Source organism: Crotalus tigris, unplaced genomic scaffold (genome assembly GCF_016545835.1).
Source record: "Crotalus tigris isolate CLP2741 ecotype Arizona unplaced genomic scaffold, ASM1654583v1 scf7180000018323.1251302, whole genome shotgun sequence".
Lineage (NCBI taxonomy): Eukaryota > Metazoa > Chordata > Lepidosauria > Squamata > Viperidae > Crotalus > Crotalus tigris.
Window position 1 is genome coordinate 659,302 of NW_024096943.1, and position 13,465 is coordinate 672,766.

Here is a 13,465-nt window from a genome sequence, read left to right on the forward strand (position 1 = left end):
ATAGAGCAATATCTTTCCATTTTTCATAAACATCATTATTGGCAGTAATACACATTTCAGCATGTTTGAAATAGGCGGAACTAAGTACAGAGATAACTTTGCTGGTAGAATAAGCCTTTTACTTTTATTACATTTTTCTTTGCAAAGAAAATAGATATGATGCTTGGAAAAAGTGTATACAAAAGTAGTCCAACTCGTAACCTGTAGCAAAATATAATATCAGCAGGATTACAATTATACTAGTTTCAGCTAGTAAAGCAGTGTCCCCAACAGCACGATCCCTTTGAAGCAGGTATTCCATCAGCTTAGTTGAGTCAGCTTGACCACCCATAAGCCCCTAGTGGCAAGAACTCTCCAGGAAATGATTGATGCTATGAAATGGTGGGTGGGAGTCTGGCAGCTGCAGTTCTTTCAATTACAAAACTGTAGTCATACTACAGAAAAGCAAAACAAAAAAATATGGTTACAAAAAAGCAAGATCCCCCATATTCAAAACCAGAAAGACCTGCAGCTCAGCTAATAATACATGAATACATGTGTAAGAAAATGACACAGTTGACTTTGCTAAACAAAATTGTGTAGCTTGGATCTGAATGGAACAAGGATCCAGGTCTGAGTTAATCTTAATTTTTGCTCACCTCTTTCTCAATGTCAGCAAGAGACTTGATGTGAAAGTTTTTAAATATTGAAAGGGCCTAGAAAATAAAAACAAATTCAGTCATTAGCCAATTAATCTATATTGCAATTTACAGAAATTATTCCTATCAATATTACTAGAATTTAAACTAATTCCTGCATTAAGTAGATTCAATGGACCTTCTATTCTTACAATCCTTACTCCAAAACAGCTACAGGAAAACATGTTTTCTCATTAGCAACATTCAATTTAATTGAATTAGGTGAGAGAAAGCTCACTCAAGTCTTCTAGTAAGCTTTTTAAAAGTAATTGTGACAGTTGTCGGCACTCCACCTGACACAGGTTACACTACATTTTCCCCAGTATATTATCTGTATTTCCTCAATTCTTTTAAATTATATTTATTGGATTTTTTCATATATCATCTGTGCGAAGATCACTGCTGACCATGTTGGCTGGGAATATTGAGTGGTAGTCAGTTGGAGAAAGCTAGACATATATCACTCTGGGAATGGAACTCATATACCAGTGATGGCAAACCTTTTAGAGACCGAGTGCCCAAACTGCAACCCAAAACCCACTTATGCATTGTTGGGTGTGGCCCATTGGGTGGGCGTGGCTGCGATGGTAACAAAAAAGTTCAATCAATCCCAACTTTGCAAGATCTTTTTTTCCCCGCGAGAAGTTGAAATTGACTGATTGAAATCCCCCCTTTTTTTGCACATGGCGGCGGAGGCCTGAAGCGAAAAGGTTTCATAAAACCCAGCTGAAGGCCTAGGACTGGGGCGACAATGCGCGTGCCCACAGAGAGGGCTCTGAGTGCCGCCTCTGGCACCCGTGCCATAGGTTCGCCACCACTGTCATATACCATTTCCATACATATCTGAAACATCTTCAAGCTACTTCCAGTTTAGAGACCCATTTCTAGAAGCTGACTCTTCTGGAATGACATGGCCCGGGGGGGGGGGGAACAATATTTTTGGCAAGTTTCATTTCCAGAATAATGAACTTTGCATAAGGAAGCAATAGATGTGTGTTCCTAGAAAAATCTATGGTTTTCATCTATTTTTTTCCTTTACACTGTTACATGACTCCAACAGAAAATACTTACAGTGGTACCATGGGTGACATTGTTCTCAAACTTAGGATGCAGAGTAAAGGGGACCCCATCTATGGCTAAGAAGGAAACAAATAGTTCAGATTGCCAGAAAAGTAACCAGATTTTAAAATGGGTGATTATTTACAGATCAGCGAGGTGGCACACAACAAATCATAATACTGTAGTGAAAGGTTAAAAACTTGTTACAATAATAAAAGGTTAAAAATGATGTTATATAAAATATAACAAAATACTTGTAATTCAAACACCGAGTTTACAGAAATACCGTCATAGATTTTCTAAACCCAAGAAAAAGCAACACAGCTCTTTCCCTGTGCTGTACAAGAAATCACTGCAAAAGAAATGTTTTCCAGAGGCCACTCCACCAAAACTTGGAAAATGTAACATAATTCACAGGATGGATATCTTAAGTGCAATAATTGATGCACAAAATGTAGGAAGCTGCATCACTATCTACAGCCTCATTTCAACAGAATTCCAGAAAGTTGCAAAACAGGCAGATTCGGGGAATACAGGTAGCCCTCAAATTACAGCCATGTTACAATGGCACTGAAAAAAGTGACTTATGATGTTTTTCACACTTATGACCATTATGGCATCCCCATTGATATGCAAGTTCTGAGGTTTTGCTGGTTAAAGAAATACAGGAAACCAGAAGTTGCCTTCAAATTTACATGTTTATTCAGCTGAATAGAGACGGACCCTTCTAAATGAGACGAGCAATGAATGACAAGAAATCCTTGTATTTATTCTTAAGCAATCCTTATTTATTCATAAGCAACCTATCTAGCAAAGCTGACACACATAAGATAAAGATTGCACCGAGTAAGTCTGGCACACTGTACATAAGGGAGAAAGCAGAAGTAGCTAAACATGTTCCTATTCGGCTGTTCCCTAAAGATATCGTATGTTCTTGGGTGGGTTAGGACATTGGGTGTTGTCCTTGCTGTCCTTTCCTGACCCTGCATCCAGGACTACAAGTGACCAGAGACAGAGGGGCCATCTGTATATTGATACTCTCCCCTAAATCCTGCTCAGCACCATGGTCGGTTGATCAAAATTTGGATGCTTGGCAACTAACTCATATTTATGACGGTTGCAATATCCTGGGGTCATGTGATCCCCTTTTGCGATCTTCTGACAAGCAAAGTCAATGGGAAAACCAGATTCACTTAACAACCGTGTTACTAACTTAACAACTGCAGGGATTCACTTAACAACTGTGGCAAGTAAGGTCGTAAAATGGGGCAAAATTCTTAATATGTAGCAACTTTCTCACTTAGCAACAGAAATTTTGATCATAAGTCAAGGACTATATGTCAAGAAAATAACTGACAATTAGTGTAGGTTTGTTCAATGTTCAATTACTATATCATGTTCCACTAATCAAGCTGTCACCCTTAAACTGACCTCTTCTATGATAAGCTGGACTGCCTTAAGAAGGGCTGAGGCTGGTGTCAGTATTGCTCTGAGAAAAATCAGGATTAATGCAAAATTAGAAAGCACTATAAAGTTTCAAACTTGATCTTTCAAAGGATGCAATTCTTTCCAGAACACATTACATCCCAGATCCCATGTCAGTGATCATTCTGGTCTGGATTTAATTTTATCTTGTTCACTTTAATCTAGTAGCGTATTAAATATGAACAGATAATGTAATATGACTAAAGACACCAAGCACTCAGTTTCCAAGCGCCCCATTTGCAAGCAAACGAAGCTTCCAGTCTCTCTCTGGGTGAAAAGTGTTTGGGTGCCTATGGGGCGCTTGGAAACAGCGTGATTCACAAACACATAGGGCCCTGAGGTAAGCAGGTGCGGGGCATTGGGGCAGCTCCACACCCCCCACCTGCCTCTCCTCACCTCGTGACGGTGGCACTGGTGCGATGTGCGCTCTTCTGCCCCATTGCCGCAGCGAGCAACCAGACGGTGGGACGGTGTGGGCAGGCGCTTAACTAGGGCTTATTTTGGGAGTAAGGCTTGTATTAAGCACATGCCAAAAAATCAGGCTAGGGCTTATTTTCTGGGTGGGTCTTATTTTCGGGAAAACATGGTATAATTGGATAAATCTAAAGTTAAAAGGACTCCCAATTTCAGAACTGTTTTCCTCCTATAAGCAAAAAACAACATCTTCCTATGAAGAGATATTAATCTTTAACCATGGCATTAGTTCTATCCTGACAAATGTAAACAAATAAGGTAGTCCTCACATTATTAGGCTGTATATAACAAAAGTTCACATTCCACCTTAGTTATAAAAAAGACCTACGGGATGAACCATGCCAAATTTCAAGAACAAATATACCTACTGGAACATTTCTTGAAGTTCAGTTCTATGCTTCATTCTCCCATAGAAGCAAAATATGCTTTATCTCCTTGAATAGACGATCCTTACCTGAAATACCACAGGTACTTGATGTATCGTATATAGATTCATTTTTCTTAATGGTAGCTTGTCTTTTGGAGCCAATAGAAAGAGGGTCTACGCTGAAAGGATTAAAATGAAGAAATACATGCAGTCTTCTTAGTAGGTTATGAACTGTATTGTTTCAATCATTCCCCAGTATCTCTTATCAGCTTTCATAGGTGCTTGCAGCACCTCAAAAACAAATATTTGCCCTAGCAATAATTGTAAATGTATAAGTTAAAACAGTACAAGAGCAAGTTTACCGGAGATACTTGCTTATTAGATGCGGGGTCAATGAGTATATGGTGAAACTAAGATAATGACTCAACAGAAACAGAAGACCTAATCATATTGGCAGTAAGAGCCACTGAACACAATGGGATTTTGCTTAGCAACAGTGTGAATTAACAAAGGCCTCGGAAAGAGTGCTTTACAATTTGTAAAACAGTTCCAACTATTACAAATGTCATATGCGCGCGCACACACACACACACACACACACACAAACTCCAGTCATGTAATTGCAAGCTAGGTATTTTGCAACCTGCTCGCACTTATAACTGACTACCAAGTGCAATCATAGGCACTCCCTTGGGCACTGCCAAAGGATTTTGGCTCCAGGCATGCTTGCACGGAACTAAAATCCTTTGGGCCTGCTCCCCTGGAGCTAAAATCCTTCATGCCTGCTTGCACGAAGCTGAAATGGTTTGGCAGGGAGCTCTTTCAGCCAGCTCCTAGGCAAAAGGAAGCTGAAATCCAAGCAGGATTTTCAGCCCGAGTGGAGAAGCAGCACAGTAAGGTAAGAAGCATGGGATGCCTCAGGAAAGTAATGGAGGCCCAAGTGTCTCCCCATTGTCCTGAGGCCACCTGCAGTCTTTGCCTAGGACTCAGTTTGCATAACAACCCATGAGAATGTTTAACAACTCCAACCAAGAGTGCTTAGATTGCCATCACTGAGTAAACAGTCTCGTGGTATCTTGCTTAATGACTACTTCAATCAGCAACTAAGATTACAATCCCAGTTGTAGTTGTTAAATGAGAACTATCTGTAAGCATGGATAAGCTTCTGTTTTTCTTGTAACCTAGCACAAAAACTTCTTATTGATCTGATTTGGATACAGAATAGTTTTTATGTGTATGCACACAGGGATCAATTAACTTTACAAATCCAACATTCTACTCTGGACAATTAATTTTTGCAGTAGTTATTCATTCATTCATTACTTGTTATCTTTTTTGCCATAGAAACCACAGCCCATGTTCTCTTGTACTGTTAGTTCTACAAGACATTGCCATTAATTGATTGCCCGATTTATCTAAATTACCAGGGCACTCCAATAATTTTTATTTGCAATATTTGTTAGACAACCAGGATTAATCTACCCCTATAAGTAGCAAAATGCTGCTACACTATGTGGAAACTTTGCCCACAAATGGTTACCAACAGTTACTGATGTTAGGGGTTAATTTTGTTTTACTGAATGTATTTTTATAGGTCAATTAACTGCTACCATTTTTACACAATCAGTATATCTGAGCTTGTCCTTGTCTTCTGATGCATGAGGTTTTAATTAATTTACCTCATGAATGAAAGCTTCACTAACTTTTAACCTAAAATTATCCTCACTTCTGTAAATAGAAGAGAAATAGAAATAATAGGAATAGGAGCTGAAGAGACCTTGGAGGTCTTCTAGTCCAGCCCCCTGCTCAAGCAGGAGAAACTACACCATTTCAGACAAGTGATTGTCTAGTCTTTTCTTAAAAACCTCCAGTGATGGAGCACCCACGATTTCTGAAAGCAAGCAAGAATATCTAATTTCTCTGTATTGTTCTCCATTATCCTTATTTTATCTTAAAAAAAAATCTAACTTAGATGCTTCCAGAAGTAGACAAATAAATACTGCTTATTTATTTCATCTAGCATTCTGAGGCGCAATCGTAACCATCCTCACAAGATTCTTAATGTTAAGAAATCTCTTCCCAACATTGCTTAAGACCCCATCTTTCTGGTTCTGCTATCGTCAATCTTTTTATAGGCCTTTTTCTTTAGTCCTACAAACCCACTCAGGCTGCTTTTTGCCTGATGACAAAGTTATCTTGGTTCATATGTAGTCCAAGAGACGGATAAACTAATGGAAGCAGCCAACAGTACTGTTACATGACATAATGTTTCCACATTTTGTATTAGATACACGTTACTGAAAAAAATATGACAAATCACACCAAAATGTGCAGGTTCTATTATATAAGGAAAAAATGATCAAAACTTACTTTGCTGTTTCTAATGAAAGCTGGTTCATTTCTAGACTGATACTCCTTGCTTTGGGAAGGGGTTTAGGTTTGTTTATGTGTTCTTTTTTACACCAAAGGGCAAAACCACTTATTTCCCTAGGTGAGAGGAAGATAAATAAAATTTGTAAGTCTTTTAAAACTGAGACAATGTGCGAGGGCAGAGGACATGGATAGCAGCACCTCACCCAACGCGTATGTAATTGGGGATCACTTTGCTCTTGCTGCTTAGCATGATGCCACAGACAGCTGTTTCTGCCACACCCATTGGGATCAGCTTGACACATAGCCTCTTCTTCTTAGAGACAGAGGTTTCTATAAATAAGAGACAGAAAAATAAGTGTCCAATCAAAGGACATTGGAACAACAGGCATTCTGCCTTCAGAAGCAGGAAAATTGCTGTATGCATCCAAGAAAGGCCCAGGTACAAGCAAAATGTCATCTTTTGATTGATAATGCCTAAACATAACTCCATTTATTGCAGAAAATCTGTACATTGTTCTATGAAGGCTAGTTTTACGTCCACTTCTATGTTATTTCCAAATGTATATATAAACACATCAGATGCTCTAAATTAAGTTGGGGAAAAAAAACTTTTTGCACTGGATGAATGCATTTTAAAAATTAATAATATCCTGCAATGGTCATAGCAGCATTAGTAGGAAGACATTTTGGCTTATTTTCTGATGGATTCAGTAAAATAGATGCCTTCAATCTAGATGTTTCTTATTTAGGGATAGTCCTTGACTTACAACCATTTGTTTAGCTACCAAAGTTATGATGGTGCTGAAAAAAGTTACTTATGACTGCTCCTCAACACAATCGCTGCAGCGCCATGTGGTCACATGATCACAATATGGGCATTTGGCAATTGGCTCGCATTTACAACAGTTGCAACAATCCAGAGTTCATGTGATCATCTTTTGCAACCTTCCCAGTCAGCTTCTGACGAAGTAAGATTAATGGGGAGGAAGCTGGCAGGGAAGGTCAAAAATAATTGGTCATGTGATGGTTTGCTTAATGACCAGGATGATTTGCTTAATGACTGTGAAAAAAAGCATAAAATTGGGTGCAGACACCTGATGCCTCACTAACACCTGTTAACGACAGATCTTCCAGTCTCAAATGTGGTCATAAGCTGAGGACTGCTTATAAAAAGAAACTTGAAAAATCATTCTGTCAGACACTGGTCTTTTGTAGCTGAATGTGTGCATATGGTCTTTTTTGTCAAAAGTATGTGTATGGTGTTCTAATGGCCACCTAAGAAGGGCCTGCAAGCCTACTCTTAATAAAAATAGCGAACAATTTGAAAATGTACTAACGCAAAGTGCCAATGCAGAATGCTTAAACCACAAATTGTTTTCACATGATGCATGTAAGTTTCTTTAATGACAAAGACCAGCCAAATCTATTATGAAGTGCTACACATATGGAAGATGCACGCATGCTTACATGTGAGCGTGCACGCACACACCCTATCTTTGAAGATTCAAGGGCTTTTTAACTGACTTTATGGAAATTATTCAGGAACAGAACAAAATGTATCTAGATATGGACTAGCAAACTAGACTTTCAAATACTATAGAATTTAACATGTGCATTATAAAATAGTAGTCCTATAATAATAGTTCTCCATCAATTATATTTTGATTTTTTGGATAAGATTTTTTTGCTAAGAGTCCTATAGAGAAATTTCAACTACATAATAAGCACATGGTAAGCTTGCATATTTAATTAAATATATTTAATTTCCTACTTTTTTCTATAAATTTAAATTAAAATAACAATACACATAACTACGTGTGTCTAATAAGTATTCAATATAAAATATAAGGTTTTGTATTTTTTTCTCTTTTTACATACAAAAATCTAACTCCTAAAAAAAGAATAAGATTAATGAACGTTTGCCACAATAATGACATTTGATAGTTTGTCCCAATCACAAAGTTACGTTGGAAATAGATTTGGGCATTATGTTCATTTGCACAATTCACCACTGTAAAGAGAAGGAAAAAAAATCCCATTGCAACACAAAATGTTGCTTTGTCAAAGCAACAGGGAATGGTAGAAAAAGAAAATTGAATTCATGATCACTCATATAGGTAGTTCTCAACTTACAGTGGTAATTGAGACTGGAAATCTGGTTGTAAGCTGCTACTGTCGTAAATCAAAGCATCCACATGACTGGAAGTAATTTTGTGGCCTCTTTTAGGACTGTCATTAAGCGAACCCATTCATTTGAATGCTTGTTTTTTGCCAGAAACTGGCAAAAAATATCGTAAATCATGATCATATGACTGCAGAGTACCACCACTGATCATAAAGCTGACCCGTCCAAAATGCAATCAAATGACTGCTGGGGACAGCACAACCATTTACAACTCCTGGGAGTGCTTTATGGGCTGTAAAGTACCCGCTGGGAGTGCATTTTGAGCCATAAAGCACTCATTCGGTAGCTGCTATAACTTTTAACACTCATAAAATGACTGGTAGTAAATCAAGGACTACCTGTAATGGAATGAAACACAAATATGTACAAACAGATGGGCATCTCTCACTTTAGGGAACAGAAGCATTGTAACAGTCACAGTCATTACAGCATCTTTCATTAGAAAATGGAAATAAACCCTATTAGAAATTCTATTTTATGTCATATTCATTTTTTTTAAAAAATGAGACTTCAGTCATGATTTTCCATGTTTATAATAATTATAACTTGCAATATTCAGTAGTTAATGCTACAGGTTAGTTGTTATGTTTGCACATAGCTCTTCCCTAAACTACATGCCACTGTTTATTAGGACATATTAGACTAATATAGCAGGTTTAGAACAAACCAGAATAAAATGAGCCAAATAGCCAGGCAGACTCACTTAAATCCAAAAATTCTTTAGCATATGCATATCCAGAAGGCAATGGTGATTTCTCACTCAGGATCACAACATCATATAATACATCTCCAGTTGGATTCTAGAAAGAAGCAGATTCCAAAATAGTCATCAGCCACACTATCTGCACCTAGCTTCAGTTTCAACCTTCTTATCAAAGCATCCTTCTTACCAAAGCGTCTACAGATACAGTGAAGCAGAGGTAATATCCATATTTTTGTGCAAATCCTTTTCCGAAGTTAGCAGGTGCTCCTTCCACAGTTGTTGTGATCTAAGAAAAATGAGATGGAGGGGGGGAGAAAGAGACTTTTATCAAACAAGGCAAAAAAGCATGAGCAAGAATTCTCCCAATATTTCCTGGAGATTCATAAAACTAAACCTGAATCTTCATGCACACAAAGTATGTCATTTACCAATGACTTGTCTTATGCTGACAGGTCCCCAACTTCACATATAGAAGTATTCTGAACAAACAACTCTCTTCTGATGTTCAGAATATAGCAATAGGTATTTCAGTTTAGGTTTATCAAAAAATATTAATCTCATACAGATTTCCTCTGAAAATATTTTTAATGTTGGATGACATTGGAAAGGCTTGGTTCGCTTCGATAAAAAGTATGTGCACATACGAAGAGATGAAACAAATTCTGCAGTTAAATATTAGGATCTGTGTCATTGTTTAAAGCAGTGGTTCTCAACCTTTTTAATGCCGCGACCCCCAACCGGTCGTAAGTCGAGGACTACTCAACTGGTGCAGCACCGTTTGCAGAATGGGACTTTTGGCGGGCTCAACAGGGTAGAGACAGCCTGGACAATTCCTATTGGCTTTTGAAAGCCAATAGAATTAGACTCTATTCAAGAGAGTCTATTCTATTGGCTTTCAAAAGCCAATAGAATAAAAGGGAGTAGCACAGCCAAGGAAAAGGGGGGGAAAAATGGCGGACTGCATTGTTTTGCGACCCCCATGAAATGGTTGTTCGACCCCAAATGGGATCCCAACCCACAGGTTGAGAACCACTGGTTTAAAGAAATATCCAGAAATTCACCCACTGATCAGATCGCAAATGGATGCAAAATATGAAAAGAGAAAACTGGGCAGGGCAGGTAGCTAATAAAAAAAGTGGAACACACAGAGGACATTAGGTAGTAGTGAAGTAGAGAAGAACCAAAGTCAGAATTAAATACAACCAAACCAGTTTGGAGCTTATAGGGGTAGTGTATTCTCATTCCTATGGAAACTGATAACTAACAAAAAGAACAAATATGATTCCTCACCAATTTATCATCACCAATGCTATCAAATAATCACCCTCTGAGATCAGATCTCTCCTGCTTCTAGAATCTGTTCCTCACTGCCACTTTCAGCGACATTGCAAAGTCCTACCTATCTAGCTACCTTATCTGTCACAGCTAAGCCTGTTCAGTAGCAATTTTTCCCATTTACAAAGTTTCCTTTTCTAATAACAGGATGCTCAGAAGTAGACTTAACTAAAACTCCAACAGATACATTTTCATCAATAAATGGCTTTTACTGAACATAGAGAGAGAACAATTATTTGGGATAACATTGATTTATCCCACTCAAAACAATTTTCCTCCTTAATTTGCTTATTATTCAGACCTCTTTGGTGAAGGTCTTAACCTCTTAATTATCCCCTTTCATTTTTTTCTAAAATTAGTCCTTAATTTTCCAAATCCTTGATTTTGTTTTTACCACCATTCTTGCCCAGATTCTTCTCTCTGCCACTTCCCAACTTACCCCAACTCCCAAACATATTTGAAGGACCGCCTCTTCCTAGTGACATCTATCTGTCCCACTGAGTTTGGCTTGAGAGGAATTTTGCGAATCTTGTCAGCCAGGGAATTCCATCCCCATGGCGAGATAGGCAGCAAATAAATTTAACAAATAAATAAATAGTCTGACAGGACCTATGAGGAAAGCCTTTTTTGCCATGGCCCCCACCCTGTGGAACATCCTTTCTCGGGGGGGGGGGAAGTTGGCCCCAACTCTGTAGGCCTTCCAAAAGGCCCTCCAAATATGGTTTTGTTTAATGAACTTAGTGATCCTGTGGTACAGTGGGATCTGTCAGATGATTATATACTATGACTATTAACCGTATGCTTGAACAACTATCGGTGTACAAAAGAGCTGCCAAGGCCCCATGGACTTCAAATGGGATAGTGACTCCCAGCAGTAGTCATCATCATGAAATGATACTACTGGATGGGCAAATTCAACTTTAATAAGAGATATCTAATGTATCCCAAAGCCATACTATACAAGGATTTGTACGTGATTAACGGTATTTTGAGACTGAAAGCATACTAGTAGGTAGTGCAATGACTTCAAAAGAAGAATTCTCCTGCAATGGCTGGATTGATCCATCCACAATCCTGTCATCACATTCTAGACCAGTTGCAGCTTCCAGATTGCCTCCATAAATTGCCTCATACAGAGGGCATTACAGTAAATCTAATTGAATCTAATTACTAAATCCAATATTATCAGGCAGTTATTAGAGTATAGCAACTTATTCTCTGCAAGATTAGTCTGACATGTTGCATTCAAATCCTAGCAGCTTCCATGCAGGATTAAGAGTTTGTATAGCATCCCTGGCTCAGCCTTGAGACATGGCATACAGCTGAATGTTGGTGTACTGACATTTCATTCCTGTTAAAAAGATTTTGCCCAGCAGTCTATATAATTTTGGGGCAAGCACTAACCATGTGACACCCCATCCTGAAGGATCCAAGGGCTGCACTCTCTTTGAGGACTGGGGCAATCCTCTCAGGTAATACCCAGGTCTTGTGGATGGTCCAGAATGTTATCAAAAACCAGGGGAGTACTTAACAAACTGACTAAAGTATCCAAGGCTATTTCTGTCCCAGAAACTGGTCTGAATCTTGACTAACAGGAATACAGCCATTACAAATCACAGGTAGCTGGTTTACTATTTCACTTCATTGATCGGGAAGGGGGTTCACGCAAACAAATCTATCGTTTCAGGGGGTCAGCCTATCGCAGAAATAGGGTCAGCCTATCGCTGTAAAACTAATGTTCAACATATAACAAATGTTATTGGTTTAAAAATGGGTGAGTGGGCAGCCAGCATTGGCTCAGGGGCTTAGGATCACAACTGAGCACAAAGTTTCTGTTGTTAAGTGAGACATTTGTTAAGTGAGTTTTGCCCCGTTTTACAACTCTTCTTGCCACAGATATTAAGTGAATCACTGCAGTTAATAAGTTAATAACCTGGTTAAGTGAAGCTGGCTTCCCCATTGACTTTGCTCATCAGAAGGTTACAAAAGGCGATCCCATGACTTTGGGACCCAGCAACGGTCAGAAGTATGAGTCAGTTGCCAGGCATCTGAATTTTGATCACCCGATCATGGGCACGCTACCAAGATCGTAACTGTGAAAAACGGTCCTAAGTCACATTTTGCAGTGCCGTTGTAACTTTGAATGGCCACTAAACGAGCTGTTGTAAATCGAAGACTACCTGTACTAAGCAAGCAGTAACAAAAACCGTGTTTCTGGTATGTACGGAAATCTCCACTCAAGCTTCCGACTTCTTAAATAGCTCTTCCGCCTTCTATTTTTAAAGAGAGGCAGGCAGAACCGGGAAAACGAAAGCCTTCGGAGAAGAGCCAGCAACGTAAGTTGGTCGGTAGGAATGAGCTCTTCCTCTCTTCCTAGCCTCTCTGAAAGGAAAGAAAGACCGCGAGCTTCACCCTCCCGCTCCCGCCGTGAAGAGAGAGGTTTCTTCCCTCGGAGATGAGACTGCTTTTCTCACCGGAATCCAGCCAGCAACCGGCACATTGGATGAAGTCCAGCCCAGCCCGGTAAGCGGAGCGGTCATGCCAGCTCTGGGACGGTTCAACGGTTTTCAGACACAGGAAGCCGTTAAAATACGAGAAGAATAAAACCGTCACCGAACAGAAAGGTCGAACTTTACCGGAAGCGAACAGAACGAAACTCCTTGGAGCTTTTCGACCCGCCCCTTAGAACGGACGCGACGCTCCGCGTTTATAACGGAGCCTGCTCTGATTGGCGGGCCATTTCTGCAGGTACCGTCCAATTAAAAAGTTTGCGCTTGTTTGGTTTCTCTTCGTCACAAAAACCGGGA

The 13,465-nt window shown here is 39.2% G+C and overlaps 1 protein-coding gene across 1 annotated transcript; it reads right to left on the minus strand.

The window, feature by feature from the left end:
- Nucleotides 1-97: 97 nt before the first annotated feature.
- MVB12A (multivesicular body subunit 12A) lies at nt 98-13,338 on the minus strand. The gene is made up of 9 exons (XM_039350368.1): nt 13,133-13,338; nt 9,511-9,609; nt 9,324-9,420; nt 6,639-6,765; nt 6,433-6,549; nt 4,150-4,241; nt 1,749-1,813; nt 639-695; nt 98-434 (listed from the first exon to the last, which is right to left on the minus strand). Exons 1-9 carry the CDS (start codon nt 13,196-13,198, stop codon nt 372-374), a joined length of 783 nt encoding a protein of 260 aa, XP_039206302.1. The 5' UTR covers nt 13,199-13,338; the 3' UTR covers nt 98-371.
- Between the last annotated feature and the right edge of the window lie 127 nt (nt 13,339-13,465).

Excerpts from the sequence above, each read along its gene's own strand:
- MVB12A (XM_039350368.1), bottom strand. The coding sequence starts at position 13,198 with ATGACCGCTCCGCTTACCGGGCTGGGCTGGACTTCATCCAATGTGCCG. Across the intron at positions 4,242-6,432 it reads CTTTCATTAGAAACAGCAAA|CGTAGACCCTCTTTCTATTG; the intron begins GTAAGTTTTGAT and ends TAATCCTTTCAG. Across the intron at positions 435-638 it reads TTGCTGACATTGAGAAAGAG|TATGACTACAGTTTTGTAAT; the intron begins GTGAGCAAAAAT and ends GCTTTTCTGTAG.